A 15452-nucleotide genomic window follows, 5' to 3' on the forward strand; every position below is an offset into this window, starting at 1 on the left:
TCAGTGTCTCATGTACTCCTGCTTGAGCAGTACTGTCAAGATATGGATTAGAGAGACACTCAAAAAAGACACTGATAAAATGCCACCAGTAACAGTGGATGACACAGATGTGGTCTGTCATTTTGATGACTCAGACACTAGGTCCTAGAGGAACAGAAATTTGCTGAATCGAGAGATCTGTTTTATTGCCAAATTGGAAGTTAATAATATTAGTCAACCCAGAGAAAAAAATACAACTGAACTAGAACACATGCGCAGAGAACCTGACACATTCAGCTTGAAAACTTTAGAAAAGTATGATGAAGAGACTGTGAAGACCTGGAATAGGATGATCAGATCAGAGGACTGTGTTAATTTATAATATATGAAAAAGGAAAAAAGGTTGATACTTGTGGTTGAGTCTCTAAAAGAATTCACTATGGAGTAGGAGCTCATTTTTAAGTCAAAAAAAGAAAGAAGCTGGAAAGTTAAAAGGACTACTAAAATTTAGCCTTTTTTTTTTTTAAAGACTTAAATGTCAGATACTGGAATGACCTACAGAGGAGCAACTGATGAAGGGAAGGAAAATTTGTAATGATTAGCACAAAGCCACTGTTGAATGTAAGTATCAAGGGAAGGTTGAGTGAAAAGACCTAAAAGGCAACAAATCAGAGACTACAACTATCATATTTTCAAAACTGTAATTAGGTATTACCAAATAAAGTAAATAACTCTTAAGTTAGAGTGCAAAATGAAAACACCTTATTGTTTTAAAGATGCAAAAGCAAGAAAATATAACATAAGCGTATCCACATTTTAAATAGTTGTTTGTGTGGTGGGTAAATGCCATTTAAAAACACTTTCAATAGAAAAACGATTTATAAGTCAGTTTACAGAAGATCAAAAAAAAAAATCAATGTTTAATCCCAACTTTAACTATAAATAACTAAAAAGAAACATTGTCCTCCATCCTGTTTTTGCTTCAACATCTATGTCTTCTGCTCCTTGCCTTTTGGAGAAAACATTGCATTGTAAGGCTGCCGTCTTTTGGGACGAGGACAAGGATCAAGATCTTCCTTAATGTAACCTTAAAAACAAACGACAAATTTAGAAGACTGTATTTGCACCATGCTTCTCTTTCAGCATGTACTCACTAAAACTGTCTTATTTAATGCCTTCTAAGTTTACATGAGCCTGTGATTATTAGCTGTGTGATGTTAATGCATGATTTCACTACTCAGCATCAGTCTCCTCTTTGATACTAACAATAACTGCAAACATTTATCAAACGTATTATATACATTACCTCAGCTAATGCTCACATCCCTTTGAAGTAGCTTCCACTATACCTACTTCACAGATGAGGTAATGGAGACCCAAGGAAGTTAAAGAACTTGCTCAAGTTCACAAAGCTATGACGGGGAAGAGCTGGGACCTTGCCCAAGATTGGTCTAACCCCCAGAACCAGAGTTCTGAAGTACTTTCCTAGTCTGCATCCTACAGGTTGCAAATGGGAACAAATAGCTAAACAAGAACAGTCTGCTATTATGATAATTCCAGGTGCTTATCAAAAAGACTTTCTGCAGCAGCTACTTCTTTAGATGATGTGCCTGTGCCCCAGTACTCTTGAACTACCTAATTCTCCTAGTGTCTTGAGTCATGCGGTATGCGCTCTGCTATACCCCCTTAGGCCATGGTAGGCACACAATAACAGGCTCTATCCAGATTGTTTAATTTTATGTGAAGACCAGGCAGTGGCATCCATCAAAAGGAACTTAATTTGGCTTGTTAATGGGGAAAGTGAAAATATGGTAATAGCTACAGGAGACTTGGCATCTTATGGAAAAACTATCTTACCACTAAATATCTGGGGCTTCAAAGCTGTATACATTCTCAAATCACATTAAATGTAAATGCTACACTTGAAGGAATTAGTTCCAACAGCTTCCAAACAAAGGTCCTTTTCACTCAGATGTGGTTTATAAAGACCCAGCATTCTGGATAAGTGAGGTTTTAAAATCTAAAATTCAGACTAGTCACTTTATTTTATTTTTTTTTTTAATTTTTTTTTTTTTAACGTTTATTTATTTTTGAGACAGAGAGAGACAGAGCATGAACGGGGGAGGGTCAGAGAGAGGGAGACACAGAATCCGAAACAGGCTCCAGGCTCTGAGCTGTCAGCACAGAGCCCGACGCAGGGCTCGAACTCACGGACCGTGAGATCATGACCTGAGCTGAAGTCAGCCGCTTAACCGACTGAGCCACCCAGATGCCCCAAGACTAGTCACTTTAAAAAGATTCTCTTTTTTTATAGGTAATTTTTAAAAATAACTTCGGACAATTCAAGTTGCCTGATTAAAAAAAAAAATTTTTTTTAATGTTTATTCAGTTTTGAGAGACAGGGCACGAGTAGGGGAAGGATAGAGAGAGGGAGACACAGAATCTGAAGCAGGCTCCAGGCTCCAAGCTATCAGCACAGAGCCCAACATGGGGCTTGAACTCACGGAGCGCGATATTGTGACCTGAGCTAAAGTCGGACGCTTAACTGACTGAGCCACCCAGGCGCCCCGAGATTCTCTTTTTAACAATACTTTGCTGGCAACTTTTATAATGTTATTATTTTATTAAAAGTCATTTTGATGATAGGATAAAAGAGAAATTTGCTTTCTGAAATTTGAATGATAAACCAGGATAAAGAATATACAACTATATTAAAGTGATTATACACAATCGCTGATTCCAGTGGCATTTACTCAGAGTTAAAGTTAAGCCTTTTATCTTAGGAATTTGTTTTTATGTTACAGAACTAGCCCCTGAGCAGAAGGTAAAGAAAACCATGGGAAAAAAGTCTAATGTTTAGACTTGGGTATATACACTATTTCAAAAAAACTAATTCCAAAATATTATAACCTGTATTCTCACCTCTTTCCATACACGTCTGAGTGGAAGGAAAACCAACTTCCCAGAAATTCTCTGGTGTGTTGGGTGGAATGTAGCGGAATCGGTGTCTTGAGCAGGAAGCCAGCTTCTTTTCTCTTTCTTCTGCTGGAATATCTGCATAATACTGATAATAAAAACTGGTAAGTTTTTCACTTAGAAATAATACATGGACTATTATGCTTATTGATTATAAACTAGAAGCTAAGAAAGCTGTCAAAGTATTCAGCATGCTAGGTAACAACACCCCCTGAAGACAGTATTAGTAATTAATACTAATAGCACTAATGCTGGTCTGTGAAATGTTCGCTCCACAAATGAGAAAAGGAGCTTGGAGCTTGTATCACAATGTGAACCAATATGATGCTTTTTTCATCAATAAAGTCTTATAATACAAAACCAAAAACAAAACCCGCCAGCTTAACTTTACAGTATGCTTCGTGGCGTAGCCGATCTATATGGTGCAACGTCAACTTTGTTAGGCCAGCAACAAAACTGCACTTTGGCACTTTTCTCAGTTGTTATTCGGATATAACATGTATGTTTTGAAGTAATTTTCTTATTTAGGTTTTTACAAATACAAGTTCAGCTTTGAATGTTGCAGTCTTCAGGACTTCCCCGCTTAAACTATATTTTTCAATTAGGATCAAAGACATAATTATTTCTTGCAACTGCAACCCAAACAACTTGAACTTCATGAAAACAAGGTTAAAACTTGTATGTAAAAAATGTACAGGTCTTTCAAAAACAAAGCAGTAGTGTAAAGTGTAATAGAACACACGACAGGATCACACAATCCAGCCAATCCCACTTTATACTTGAGAAACTGAAAACCAAATTGGTAATTCTACTGGTGATATCATCTGTTGAAAGTGGCAGACTCAGGACTAGAACTTAAGACTGAAGTAAAGATTGTAAATACATTTTTCTTTTACACAAATTAAAGGCTTCTGAGTACTTCTGAAACAACTATTTTGGGGACTATCTTTTTCATCTTTCTCCCTGACAAGCCTTTGTTACCTGAGCTTGGACACTGGGGTGGGATGACCTTAGAGAATCATGGTTATCAATCAACTTACAGAAACATTGCCACCAAATTACAAACATACACAAAAGCACCAGTAGGCTGGTGTAGCTATAACACAGCAAGCAACTGGGAGGGTGGTGACCAAAATCAGAGAGGAAGTGGGGTGCCAGAGTTTGCTGTCCTTGATAAGAATGCTGGATCCTATCTAGTTCTTTGTGAGGTGGGAAGACATTTAAGCATTTCAGGTAGAGAAATGACAAGATTTAATTTTTATTCTAAAAAGATCACTAGGGAAAAAAAAAAAAGACCATTCAATGTTGTGTTAAAAGTACACTGGGAAGACAGAAATTAAGGAGATGCCTGTCCTATCCAAGCCACCCTGTGCTGATGCTCTCAGGCCCAGCCCTGTCCTGCCCCGACACCCCACATTCCTGATTCTCTCTCCCCTCTGGCACACAGGCCAGGAACTGAAGCACCTAGTGCTGACATAAAAAAGACCTTTAATCCCAGGCAATTTCCCCACTGGGGGCAATAAAATCATTAACATCTCAAAACTACCTTGCTTTAAAAGAAAGAAACATTGTGAAGAGACAAGAATAAAAAAGAAAAATGGGGACAGAAGTATATGGGAATTCTCTGTACTTTCTGCTCAAGTTTGCTGTGAATCTAACACTGCTTCTAAAGACTGTTGACTAGTTAAAACAAAACAACACAAGGAAAAAGCACTTAGAAGTTATTTCAATAGTCCAGGCAAGATGAAATGGTGCCTTCGTCCATGGGGTTAGCGGTGGTGACAGTAAGTGGGTGGAAATGGAATACACTTTGAAGGTAGAATTGATGGGATTTGCTGATAGATCTGTTACTGAGAAATGCAAGAAAAGAACAGAGGGTTACTATAAGAGCTTTGGTTTAAGCAGCTAGAAGAATGGACATACAAGAGACTCAAGTGAGGTTTGGGAATCAGAGGTGGAAACTGTTTGCTTTCGGCAGGCTGAAACTTGACATGATTATAATACCTCCACATGTGTATGACATATTCCACAGGTGGAAGAGACACTGGGACACATTTAGGAACCGTATGCATACAGATAGTATTTAAATACACAGGACTGGTAATTTGACTCCTGGTCATGAGAGAGTAACAGGGAACAGATTTATCTCCTATCTTAAACAAGAAAAAAATTGGAATTAAATGTATGAGACAATAGTTTTTAGAGACTGAATAACAGCACAAGCAATGATTCCTGAAAGAAGGAAAGCAAATTAGCAAATTAAGTGTTTCTAACACAAGAGCTTTTTTTCTAACTGGCAGTGTAAGAGTCATGGTTATAACTAAAAATTGGGGATTTGCATTGTACAGACCATGTTCTTTAGTTAAGAAATCATGATATGTTCAATTTGTGTTATGAAAACCCATGATATAGATTTTGCTTGCATTGCCAAACTGCTTTCCAAAATAGCGATCTCAATTTACACTCCCACTGGTAGTTAGAGCCTATTTCTCACCAAATCCTTACCTGCACTACAAGCTATCCATATATAACTTTAATCTGCTTGGTTATCAAATTTTCTAGCCCACAGCTGTTAAAAAGAAAATTTAAAGGGGGAACTAAATCGCTAGAGGCAGGCATCTAATACCTAACAGATAGCAAGGGAAGAAATTAAAGAAGCATGTTTCAAGAAAACACAGAACCTGCCTGAGAGATATCTGGTGACAGGAGGATTAGTACCACCTACTTCAATAGTCCAAGACAGACAATGTATAAGAGGAAAACATACTTGTGCTATAAGGATGAAATAGAGCCTGTTCATCACAATTTATTTAAGAAGGAATATTTGGGGAAAAAGTTAAGAGCTTATGGCCATACCACTTATTGAGAAAAAAACATGAATATATCTCATTTCCTGAGAGTGCTGGGGTAAGTAATAAACGTTAAAGTTTCCTGCTAAAATACCAAGGGGTGCCTGAGTGGCTCAGTCAGTTGGGCATCTGACTTTGGCTCAGGTCATGATCTCACGGTTCGTGAGTTTGACTCCTGCGTCGGGATCTGTGCTGACAGCTGGAGCCTGCTTCAGATTCTGTGTCTCCCTCTCTCTCTCTGCCCCTCCCCCACTAGTGCTCTGTTTCTCAAATATAAATAAATGTAAAAACATTTTTTTTAAAAATAAAATATCAGAAATATCCCCAAATAGTTTATATGTAAGAGCCTTTGCTGTAACATAACACCAGGAGAAAAAATTAAAGTACAGATAAACACAGGAAAGAAAAATGGCACAAATGTCTTAAGCTGGTAAAAAGAACTAAGGCTTAGGCTCCAGACTTACTTGATGAAAATTTTAGAGAAGTTGAGGGCTTTCATTTTCATCTATTTATATCTTTCAGGTCACAACGAGTATGCTCGTTAATTATTTATCTTGCTATTCCTGGCTCAAACTAGGTTTCTAGATTTTTATCTATGATTTTTAAATCATTCATTTATAATCTTAAAGCCATATTAAAGAAAAAAAAAAAAACCCGCCAGACAGTCTTTACATTAGTACTTACAATTTCGCATTCCTTACATGTGTGTCCAAGCAATTTTCTTCTCTCTTCTTTTTTCCGAACTACCTCAATATGAGGAAAATTTTGTAAGCTAGTCTCTCTGGGAGAAAAATGAATTAAATTTAAAAATTAATCCATTTGTTACTACAAAGATCTTTGGTTTAGATTCTTAATTAACAAAGGTGAAGGCCCAGAGGAGAAATAATCCCAAAACATTCACTCATTTTATTTGAAATGCTTATTCAGTATGTTAGAAAATGATTTTTTCATGCATTCTTCATTAAATACTTATTAGGTGCCTACTACTTGTCAGGTATTTTTATGTATATGTTTCTCTAACTGAAAAAATAGAACTATTACTTCCTATTTTTGCCTGAAAATCTGTCTGATTGGCTGAAAATAATACATAAAATAACTTAATTTAAAAAGGAATATTGTATTATTAAAGTCAGGAACTGGTATTCTATAACATAACCAAGAAAGAATAACTACCTCTGTTAACTCAGTTTTCTTAAAGAATCTATATTTCTGGGCTAACCTACTCCCCTCAAAAAAAGATTCATCTGTTTACATGTCATCTGTCATTTTCTCCAAAAATTTATTTTGCTGCCTACATTCACCCTGGATTCTTCAAAATGTTAGGAACAATTATTTGCCCTTGTCCTTAAATGGATCAGATCCTATTGAGAACTACTGGAAACCTAGGAAAGGTCAAAGCCACTGAGGTATTAATGAGGTATGGAGTGCTCTGGGAAGAAAAAGCACATTTTTTTTAGCACAGAACTTTTTAATATACTTGTATCCTGCTTTAAGTTTTAAAGCCCAATATAGAAAAGTCCAAACTTCTAAAATAGGTAAATGATGCCTCAAGTGATGGTACATGTATTTGTTTATATTAAAGGCATCCCCAGTGAGCTTAAACAGTCTGACTCACAAAAACTAATTTCTAAAATAACTTGTTGGTAACATACCCACTTTGAGGTATTTTGATCCTAAGCCCCTCTACTTGGCAAGCACTTTCCGTCAAAAGAAAGCTTTAATCCCTCTATGTCAAAGTATGAGGTTATCGGTCCTTTGGGTCCTTAAACCCAAGAACTCTCAACCTTAGAGCAATCTGTAAATGAAAAGGACAGATAAAAATTGCTTTCTTTCAAACAGCTTATGGAATTTTAAAAGCTTATGTAGAGTACTTTCTGGCCATATCAGATCCTCTCCTCTGAGTATTGTCTATTCTGCTTCTATAGTGTGTTATAATGTTGCAGGGAATCTACTAGTAGACTGGCATCTGTAGCAGACCTTAAAGCATCACCTAAAAGATTACTAAGCTTCTTGTCCCTCATGCAACACAACCCATCTTCCCAGGGTTTGCTAGTATTGTCTGTGAGGAAAGAAACAATGCTGACTCTGAGACTTTCACCATACCCATGCATCACACCCACCTCCTGCATTTCCAGCTATCTAATGGTTTCAGCATAAATAAAACTACTCATATTTATTTGAAATGACAGTTCTTCCTTTGCAATCCTACTTCAAGGAGTCTATCCCAAAGACACACAAAATTATGAAAAGAGAATGTACAATGTTATTCAATGCAGCATTCTGTTAGCATAACTGTAAACACCCCAAATACCCATTACTAAGGAATCAACTATGGTATCATCAATAAAGTACTATTATACTAAAAAAAGTAACTAAAAAAAGAAATGAAGAATATCACTATATGCTATTTTTATTTATTCATTTTAATATTTTATTTTTGAGAGACAGAGCGTCAGCAGGAAGGGGCAGAGGGAGGGAGACACAGAATCCGAAGCAGGCTCCAGGTTCCGAGATGTCAGCACAGATCCTGATGTGGGGCATGAATTCAAGAACCATGAGATCATGACCTGAGCCGAAGTGGGGCGCTTAACCGACTGAGCCACCCAGGTGCCTCCACTATATGCTATTATGAGTGATTTCTAGGATACAAACTTAAATGAAAAAAGCAAAAGCAGAATAGAGAAAAGTACATATAGCATTCTACCATTTGTCTAAGGGGAAAGAGAATGATAATATATTTCTGTATAGATATTTACTTTTATTTTTTAAAATGGATTGAAAACCATAATTTTTAACAAATGGGATAGGGAGCTAACAGGTAAAGGGGACAATGTTAGAAGCTAGACTTATCTGAATATACCTTGTCTGATACTGCGTACACAATTTACATAACTTAAAAAAAGAATTAAAAATAAAAAGAAAAAATAATTCCTAAAAAATTCAAAAGCAAAATAAAACAAACCTAGACAATGAGTTGGTGGTATACCTACACAAAAAATAATTATTCCAAATGGCTTTAAAATATGGTGACTGGACATTTATAATAGACATATTTTTTTCATTTTTAGAATTTATATTGTATGAAAAGATGGCAGATAACACGACACAGCTTAAGAACAAAAAAACCCACAAAGACATGTTAAGCCATTTTCATAAACCATATTATTGATGATAATTTATATTATTCTGAGACTGCTCTAAATATTAAAGAATAAAGTTAAAGGAGAAATTTTGTTGGTAGCACTGAAAAGTGAAATTTTCAGGAAAGGGAAAGTAGATACAGATGTAAGAAGAGGTTACATAAAAATCCTGTAGTTCTGAACCTGAAATGGAGCTATTGGTGTGAAAAAGTATAGTTATCTTAAAAAACAAAATGAAACAAAAACCTTATTCCTAATTCTGTCCACCACCTAAAAGATCTACAAACAATGACTAACTGTCGCAATGAGCAACACTAGTGGTTAGACTAAATTTGTTTTTCACTAAAAGAAACCAGGGCTCCTGAAAAAATGGCAGATTCCAGGGTTCTCTAGGAAGAGAGCCTAGAACATGATATACCAGAAGCAAGCAAGCTAGGAAAGACTGGGGTAGTGCTCATTCAAAGAGACTGGGGCCAAGATGTGGCAATACAATCTGAGTATAAATAATTGTAAGAGACTGAAACACATGAAATATTTAAATCCATGAGTTCATAATGACACCACAAATAAAAACTCCCTAGTCATATTTGGGATGCTAGGGTACTATTTCTTTGGAGAACTGGTAAATAAAGGAAAAGAATTCAGCATTTAGCAATAAAACGACAGCTCTTATCTGTTAGAGTCTTACAGGTATCAATAAAAACGTATCTTAGCCTGTCAGATCTCTAAAATTCTCAACAGAAATCAAAATACAGGGGCGCCTGGCTGGCTCAGTCAGAGGAGCATGCAACTCTTAATCTTGGGGTCATGAGTTTGATCGAGCCCCACATTAGGTATAGAGATTACTCACAAAAAAACCACAAAACTTAAGAAAAAAAGTATGGGGTGCCTGGGTGGCTCAGTCGGTTGAGCATCCAGCTCTTGATTTTGGCTCAGTCATAGTCTCACGGTTCAGGAGTTCGAGCCCCATGTTGGGTTATGCGCTGGCAGCGCAGATCCTGCCTGGGATTCTCTCTCCTTCTCTCTCTGCTCCTCCCCTGCTTGTGCTTGTTCTTGCTCTCAAAATAAATAAATAAACATTAAAAAACACCATTAAAAAATGAAAGTATAAAATATACTTTGCTTATTGAGGGATTCAATCTGCCAACATCATAACTTGAAGAAAAAAAGGCATAAAAATTCTTTTGAATTGAATTATTATGCCTAAATTCACTTCTAGAATGAATGGTACATGATTAAAAATTACAGAATTTGTCATCTTTGAATGAAAGTCACAAAGTAGCATTATGGTTCAAAATCAAGATGCTTAGTTTTTCTTTTATGATTTAAAAAAAATTTTTTTTTTCAACGTTTTTTATTTATTTTTGGGACAGAGAGAGACAGAGCATGAACAGGGGAGGGGCAGAGAGAGAGGGAGACAAAGAATCGGAAACAGGCTCCAGGCTCCGAGCCATCAGCCCAGAGCCTGATGCGGGGCTCGAACTCACGGACCGCGAGATCGTGACCTGGCTGAAGTCGGACGCTTAACCGACTGCGCCACCCAGGCGCCCCATGATTTAAAAATCCCCATGAAATAATTTTCAAGCACCACCTAAGGCCTGTCACCTAAAGTCCCATACTAAATAATAGTCATATAATTTAACAAATTCCTGGAGTTCAAATAAAGTCCACAAGAAAACAGAATAAGAATTAAAATATTTGTTATAAAAAAGAGAGAAAATAACTATTACCATTTGTCAAAAAAATAGTGATATAAATTTCTTTATTTGTAGTATTTGTCATTTTTATGCTTAAGTCCCTCTTTTTTATGGCCATAAAATGAATAATACGCGCTCTATTTTAACCAAAGTAACAACTTAACAGTTCAGAGGTACGCTGACCAAGATAGCACTGTTGTACTTCCCGTCACATTGCTGGTATTAATCAGGACCAACTTACCTTTCATCACCTTTAAAATATGGCTCCACAAATGCTTTCTGTTTGACTTTATCTTGTTTATCACCATGAGCTGTAAACAAACACACATAAAGGAAAAGAATCAAGCATTTAATTATAACACAAACTGAATGCAGAACTGAGAAATAGCTTTTTTGGAACAAAATTAACCTATATCAAAACTTCCATTCTAATTGAATTTCCTTCTCTAGGCTCCTGGGCAATTTGTTTAAATTTCTGTAACTAATTTTTTGTTTCTTTTTCATCTGCATAATGATGAGGTGCTGATTATCTTGTTTACCTCAGAATTACTACAGATAAAAACACGCACCTATAAAACTATCTTAGACTTAAAAACTATATATACAAGTACCTGTACACACGTGTAGATTGTATATAAAAGTATTTTAGACTTCAAAAGAACTACTTCGATGCTCATTTTCATTTGGTACCAAACACAATAACAAGGCAGCTTTTCATATGTTTCACTTATTAGTGCAGCTGATTTTTTTTTTTAAAGTAAGCTCTTTGCCCAACACGGTGCTCAAACTCATGACCCTGAGATCAAAAGCTGCATGTTCCACCAACTGAGCCAATCAGACGCCCTAGTCCTGATTTTTTTTTTTTTTTAATGTTTATTTATTTTTGACAGAGAGACAGAGCATGAGCAGGGGAGGGGCAGAGAGAGAGGGAGACACAGAATCGAAAGCAGGCTCCAGGCTCTGAGCTGCCAGCACAGAGCCCGATGCGGGGCTCGAACTCACAGACCGCGAGATCATGACCTGAGCCGAAGTCGGACGCTCAACCGACTGAGCCACCCAGGTGCCCCCTAGTCCTGATTTTTATAATGTGTCTTTGAGGTAGATTAAGTAGGAGACAGAGGTTAAAGAATTTTATCAGAAAATTAGAGATAAGAACTAAAGTTCATGGACCTGAATCTCAAGTTGTCTGGACCCAAACAGCCAACTGCTATTGTCTATTCAAATAGTCCAAATTTACCAAGCATTGTTCTAAGTTCTGGACATGCAATGTCCAACAAGAGAAACCAGGTCTCTTGCCCTCATGGAGTTTATACCACGGTGAGGGAAACAGACATTAAGTAGACAGTTAAGGCTTATCTGAGGAAGGACATGGAAAGTAGTAACTGATGAATAAAAAGAAGCAGCCACAAGAAGCAGGAGTGGAGAATATTCTAGGTAAAGGTCTTGAGATGGGAAAAAGTATGGGATGTTATAAGAACTAATAAAAGGCCAGTGTGGTTGAGATTTAGCAAAGAAAGGTAAGTGTTAGGAAAGATGAGATTGAAGAGGTGGGCAAGTACCAGATCATGATGGGCCCTGGAGGCCAAAAGGAGTTTGAATTTTGTTGTGAATGCAATAGAGTGCACTGAAGACTTCTGAAAAGAATCTACTTTATTACAGGCAACACACTGATTTTAAGTATAGTAGGATTAATTCTGACAAATGTACACTCCAGTGCAACTACCACTTAAATCAAGGGGTACATAGAACTTCCATCCCCCCTGGAAGTTTCCTCCTATTCCTTTGCTTCTCAAGCACAAGAATGTTCTCTGATGTTTCTCCTCCCCCACTATGGAGGGATGATTTCTACCACCACAGCTTAGTTATACCTGTTTTAGAACTCTGTATTAATGGATTTACATAGTATGTATTCTTGTCCATCTTTTGGACTTTTTTAGCTCAACAGGTTTGGGCAATTCATTGTTGAGTCTAGGACCCTCCTTTTTGTTGACAGATAGTATTCCATTATATGAGTTTACCACAATTCATAATCATCTGTTGATGGACATCTGGGTTGTCTCCAGTTTTGAGCTACTACAAATAGCAATGCTATGAACATTTCTGAACACAATCTTTTGTGAATGTGTTTTCATTTTTCTTGTCTATATACCTGGCAGTGGAATTGCTGGGTCATAGGGCGAGTGTATACATGACTTTATAAAAAACTGACAAACCTCAATAAAGCTGTTAAAAAAAATCTTGCTGAACTCTTTTCCACAGTACGATTTTATATCCCCACCAGCAAAGTATGAGAGTTCCAATTGTTCTTCACCTCTGCTAATGCTGGATATTATCAGACTTTAAAACCAGTTCAGCGGATGTGCAGTGGTATCTCAGTCCCTCATGTCCAATAATGTTGAGGACATTTACATGTGCTTACTGGACATCCAAATACCTTTCAGTGAAGGTTTTTAAAAGTGAGAAGATAATGCAATCCAATTTACATTTAAAATAGAGTTTTGTCAACTCTGAATTCTTTATGATACAGAGATGCTATGGACTTCCTGTGGGGCATTCTGCAGTGATCCAAAGATTCTGATTCCTCTCATTTCAAGTGATCCTGTGGCGGTCACTTTGTGTTTTGTAAAACAAATGAACTTTCAATCTGTGAAAGAAAGACCTTTTAAGGGTGCGAACCCCAGAGGTCAGAGCTTGATATGCTTCTTTTTTTCTTCTTTTTTCTAAAATGTTTGCTTATTTTTGAGAGAGTGAATGAGACGTGGGTTGGTGGTGGTGCCTGTACAGAGGATCTGAAGTGGGCTCTGAGCTGACAGCAGACAGCCTGATGCAGGGCTCAAACTCACATGAACCATGAGATCACGACCTGAGCCAAAGGGATGCTTAAGGGACTGAGCCACCCAGGCGCCCCTAGGCTGTATTTTTTTAAAACTGATGGAAGCACAAAGAAAACATCATCAAGACAGACTACCATAGCAGAAGGTGTTCTCATTTATAACCTTTGCACTAGACTAAAAGTTCTTTTTTACTTACAACAAGAAAATGAGACATTTAGGAAGAATTTTAACTAACTTTCAATTCAGATTATCTGCTTAAGAGTTTCACTTATTCTTCTTTTGATTACTATCCTACATTATAAACTACTGTTTCTGATGAAAAGAATTTCTTTAATTTTTTTAAGAGAGAGAGTGAGAGCATGAATGGGGCAGGGGCAGAGGGAGAGAGAATCTTAAGCAGGGGCCATGCTTATTAGCATGGAGCCCAACGCGGGGCTCGATCTCATGACCTGAAATCATGACCTGAAATCATGACCTGAGCTGAATTCAGGAATCAGATACTCAACCGACTAAGCCACCCAGGCATCCCTAATAAAAAGAGTTTTAAGGGGCACCTGGATGGCTCAGTCAGTTAAGCATCTGACTTCAGCTCAGGTCATGATCTCGTGGGCTGTGAGTTTGAGCCCCGTGTCAGGCTCTGTGCTGACAGCTCAGAGCCTGGAGCCTGCTTCAGATTGTGTCTCCCTGTCTCTCTCTCTCTCTCTCTCTCTCTCTCTCTGCCCCTCCCCCACTCATGCTCTGTCTCTCTCTCTCTCAAAAATAAATAAACATTAAAAAAAAAAAAAAGAATTCTAAAAAGACACTGATACATGTAGCTACATTATTTTGTCTGGGAAGGTAAAGCATTCAAACAAAGTTAGTCTGAATTTTCTGCAAAACTTTCTCCTCCCATTCTATTACAATGATTAACTTATTACTTAATAAAGAACCTTTTCAAAACTTTTACAAACATTATGTGTAAGTTATATAAACAAATTCATAGTATTCAATCAATTTCTTAGTTTTGATGAATACTTTATGGTCATATGTTAACATAAGGGGAAACTGAAAGGTACAGGGAATCGTCTGAAGTATTTTTTGTAACACTTTTATTGGTCTGCAACTATCTCAAAAGAAAACTATCTAAAAGAAACTTATACAAGAAATAGGAAATTTTAGGGCCACCTGGATGGCTCAATCAGTTAAGCGTCCAACTTCAGCTTAGATCATGATCTCGTGGTTTGAGCCCCACATCGGGCTTTGTGTTAACAGCTCAGAACCTGGAGCCTGCTTCAGATTCTGTGTCTCCCTCTCTCTCTGCCCCTCCCCTTCTTGTGTTCTTTCTCTCTCTCTCTCAGAAAATAAACATTAAAAAAAAGAAATATGAAATTTTAATTGTTAATTTAATTGTTAATTTTAATTGTTAATATATACCTCATACCTACCTACCTACCTACCTACCTACCTACCTACCTCATCAAGCTTGGTGATTTAATTTACTGAACTTAGTATAATTGAGAAGCCATAATTAGAAAGAAAATAGCCTTACTGTTTGGTTTCTTTGTGGTAGTCGACAATTCCTCTTCTTCAGCTGCTGCCTGGGGAAAGCTATCTGCCAAACAGGATTCATATTCTTCATGTGTTGTCCGATCAAACATATCTTCCAAGCTATCATTCATTTTTCTTTCTCCATCTATGTAAAAGAGCTTTGGCTTAGGGCAACAAGCAAGCTTTTTGCTTTCTACGTAGACCAATATGAAACTTATAGTAACTGCCACAAGATAAACTGGTCTCCGATGTACACGAGGCAACAGTAAATCCCCAAGCCTAGGTAGTTACTGTATTTACAAAGACTTTATGTTAGGGCTTTAAATGTCCTTTACTCATACGCAGAGAATGCTTTTTGTTGTTGTCATTACAAACATTAAAAAACTTTTTCTAGGGGCGCCTGGGTGGCGCAGTCGGTTGAGCGTCCGACTTCAGCCAGGTCACGATCTC

The 15452-nt window shown here is 37.2% G+C and overlaps 1 protein-coding gene across 8 annotated transcripts in view; it reads right to left on the reverse strand.

Moving 5' to 3' along the window:
- Window positions 1–168: 168 nt before the first annotated feature.
- Window positions 169–15452, reverse strand: part of RBBP8 (RB binding protein 8, endonuclease) — a 379995-nt gene continuing 364711 nt past the window's right edge. For 7 of the 8 annotated variants that reach the window (XM_049620359.1, XM_049620355.1, XM_049620356.1 and 4 more), the window contains 5 exons: window positions 15004–15147; window positions 10883–10952; window positions 6489–6585; window positions 2902–3043; window positions 169–1066 (listed from right to left, as the gene is read on the reverse strand). In XM_049620359.1, the coding sequence (XP_049476316.1) occupies window positions 969–1066; window positions 2902–3043; window positions 6489–6585; window positions 10883–10952; window positions 15004–15147 (551 nt within the window). In that variant the 3' untranslated portion in view covers window positions 169–968. The remainder of the gene's footprint in view (window positions 1067–2901; window positions 3044–6488; window positions 6586–10882; window positions 10953–15003; window positions 15148–15452) is intronic. The other variant, XM_049620358.1, reaches the window with a different exon arrangement.

The sequence above is a fragment of the Panthera uncia genome, assembly GCF_023721935.1.
Source record: "Panthera uncia isolate 11264 chromosome D3 unlocalized genomic scaffold, Puncia_PCG_1.0 HiC_scaffold_8, whole genome shotgun sequence".
NCBI lineage: Eukaryota > Metazoa > Chordata > Mammalia > Carnivora > Felidae > Panthera > Panthera uncia.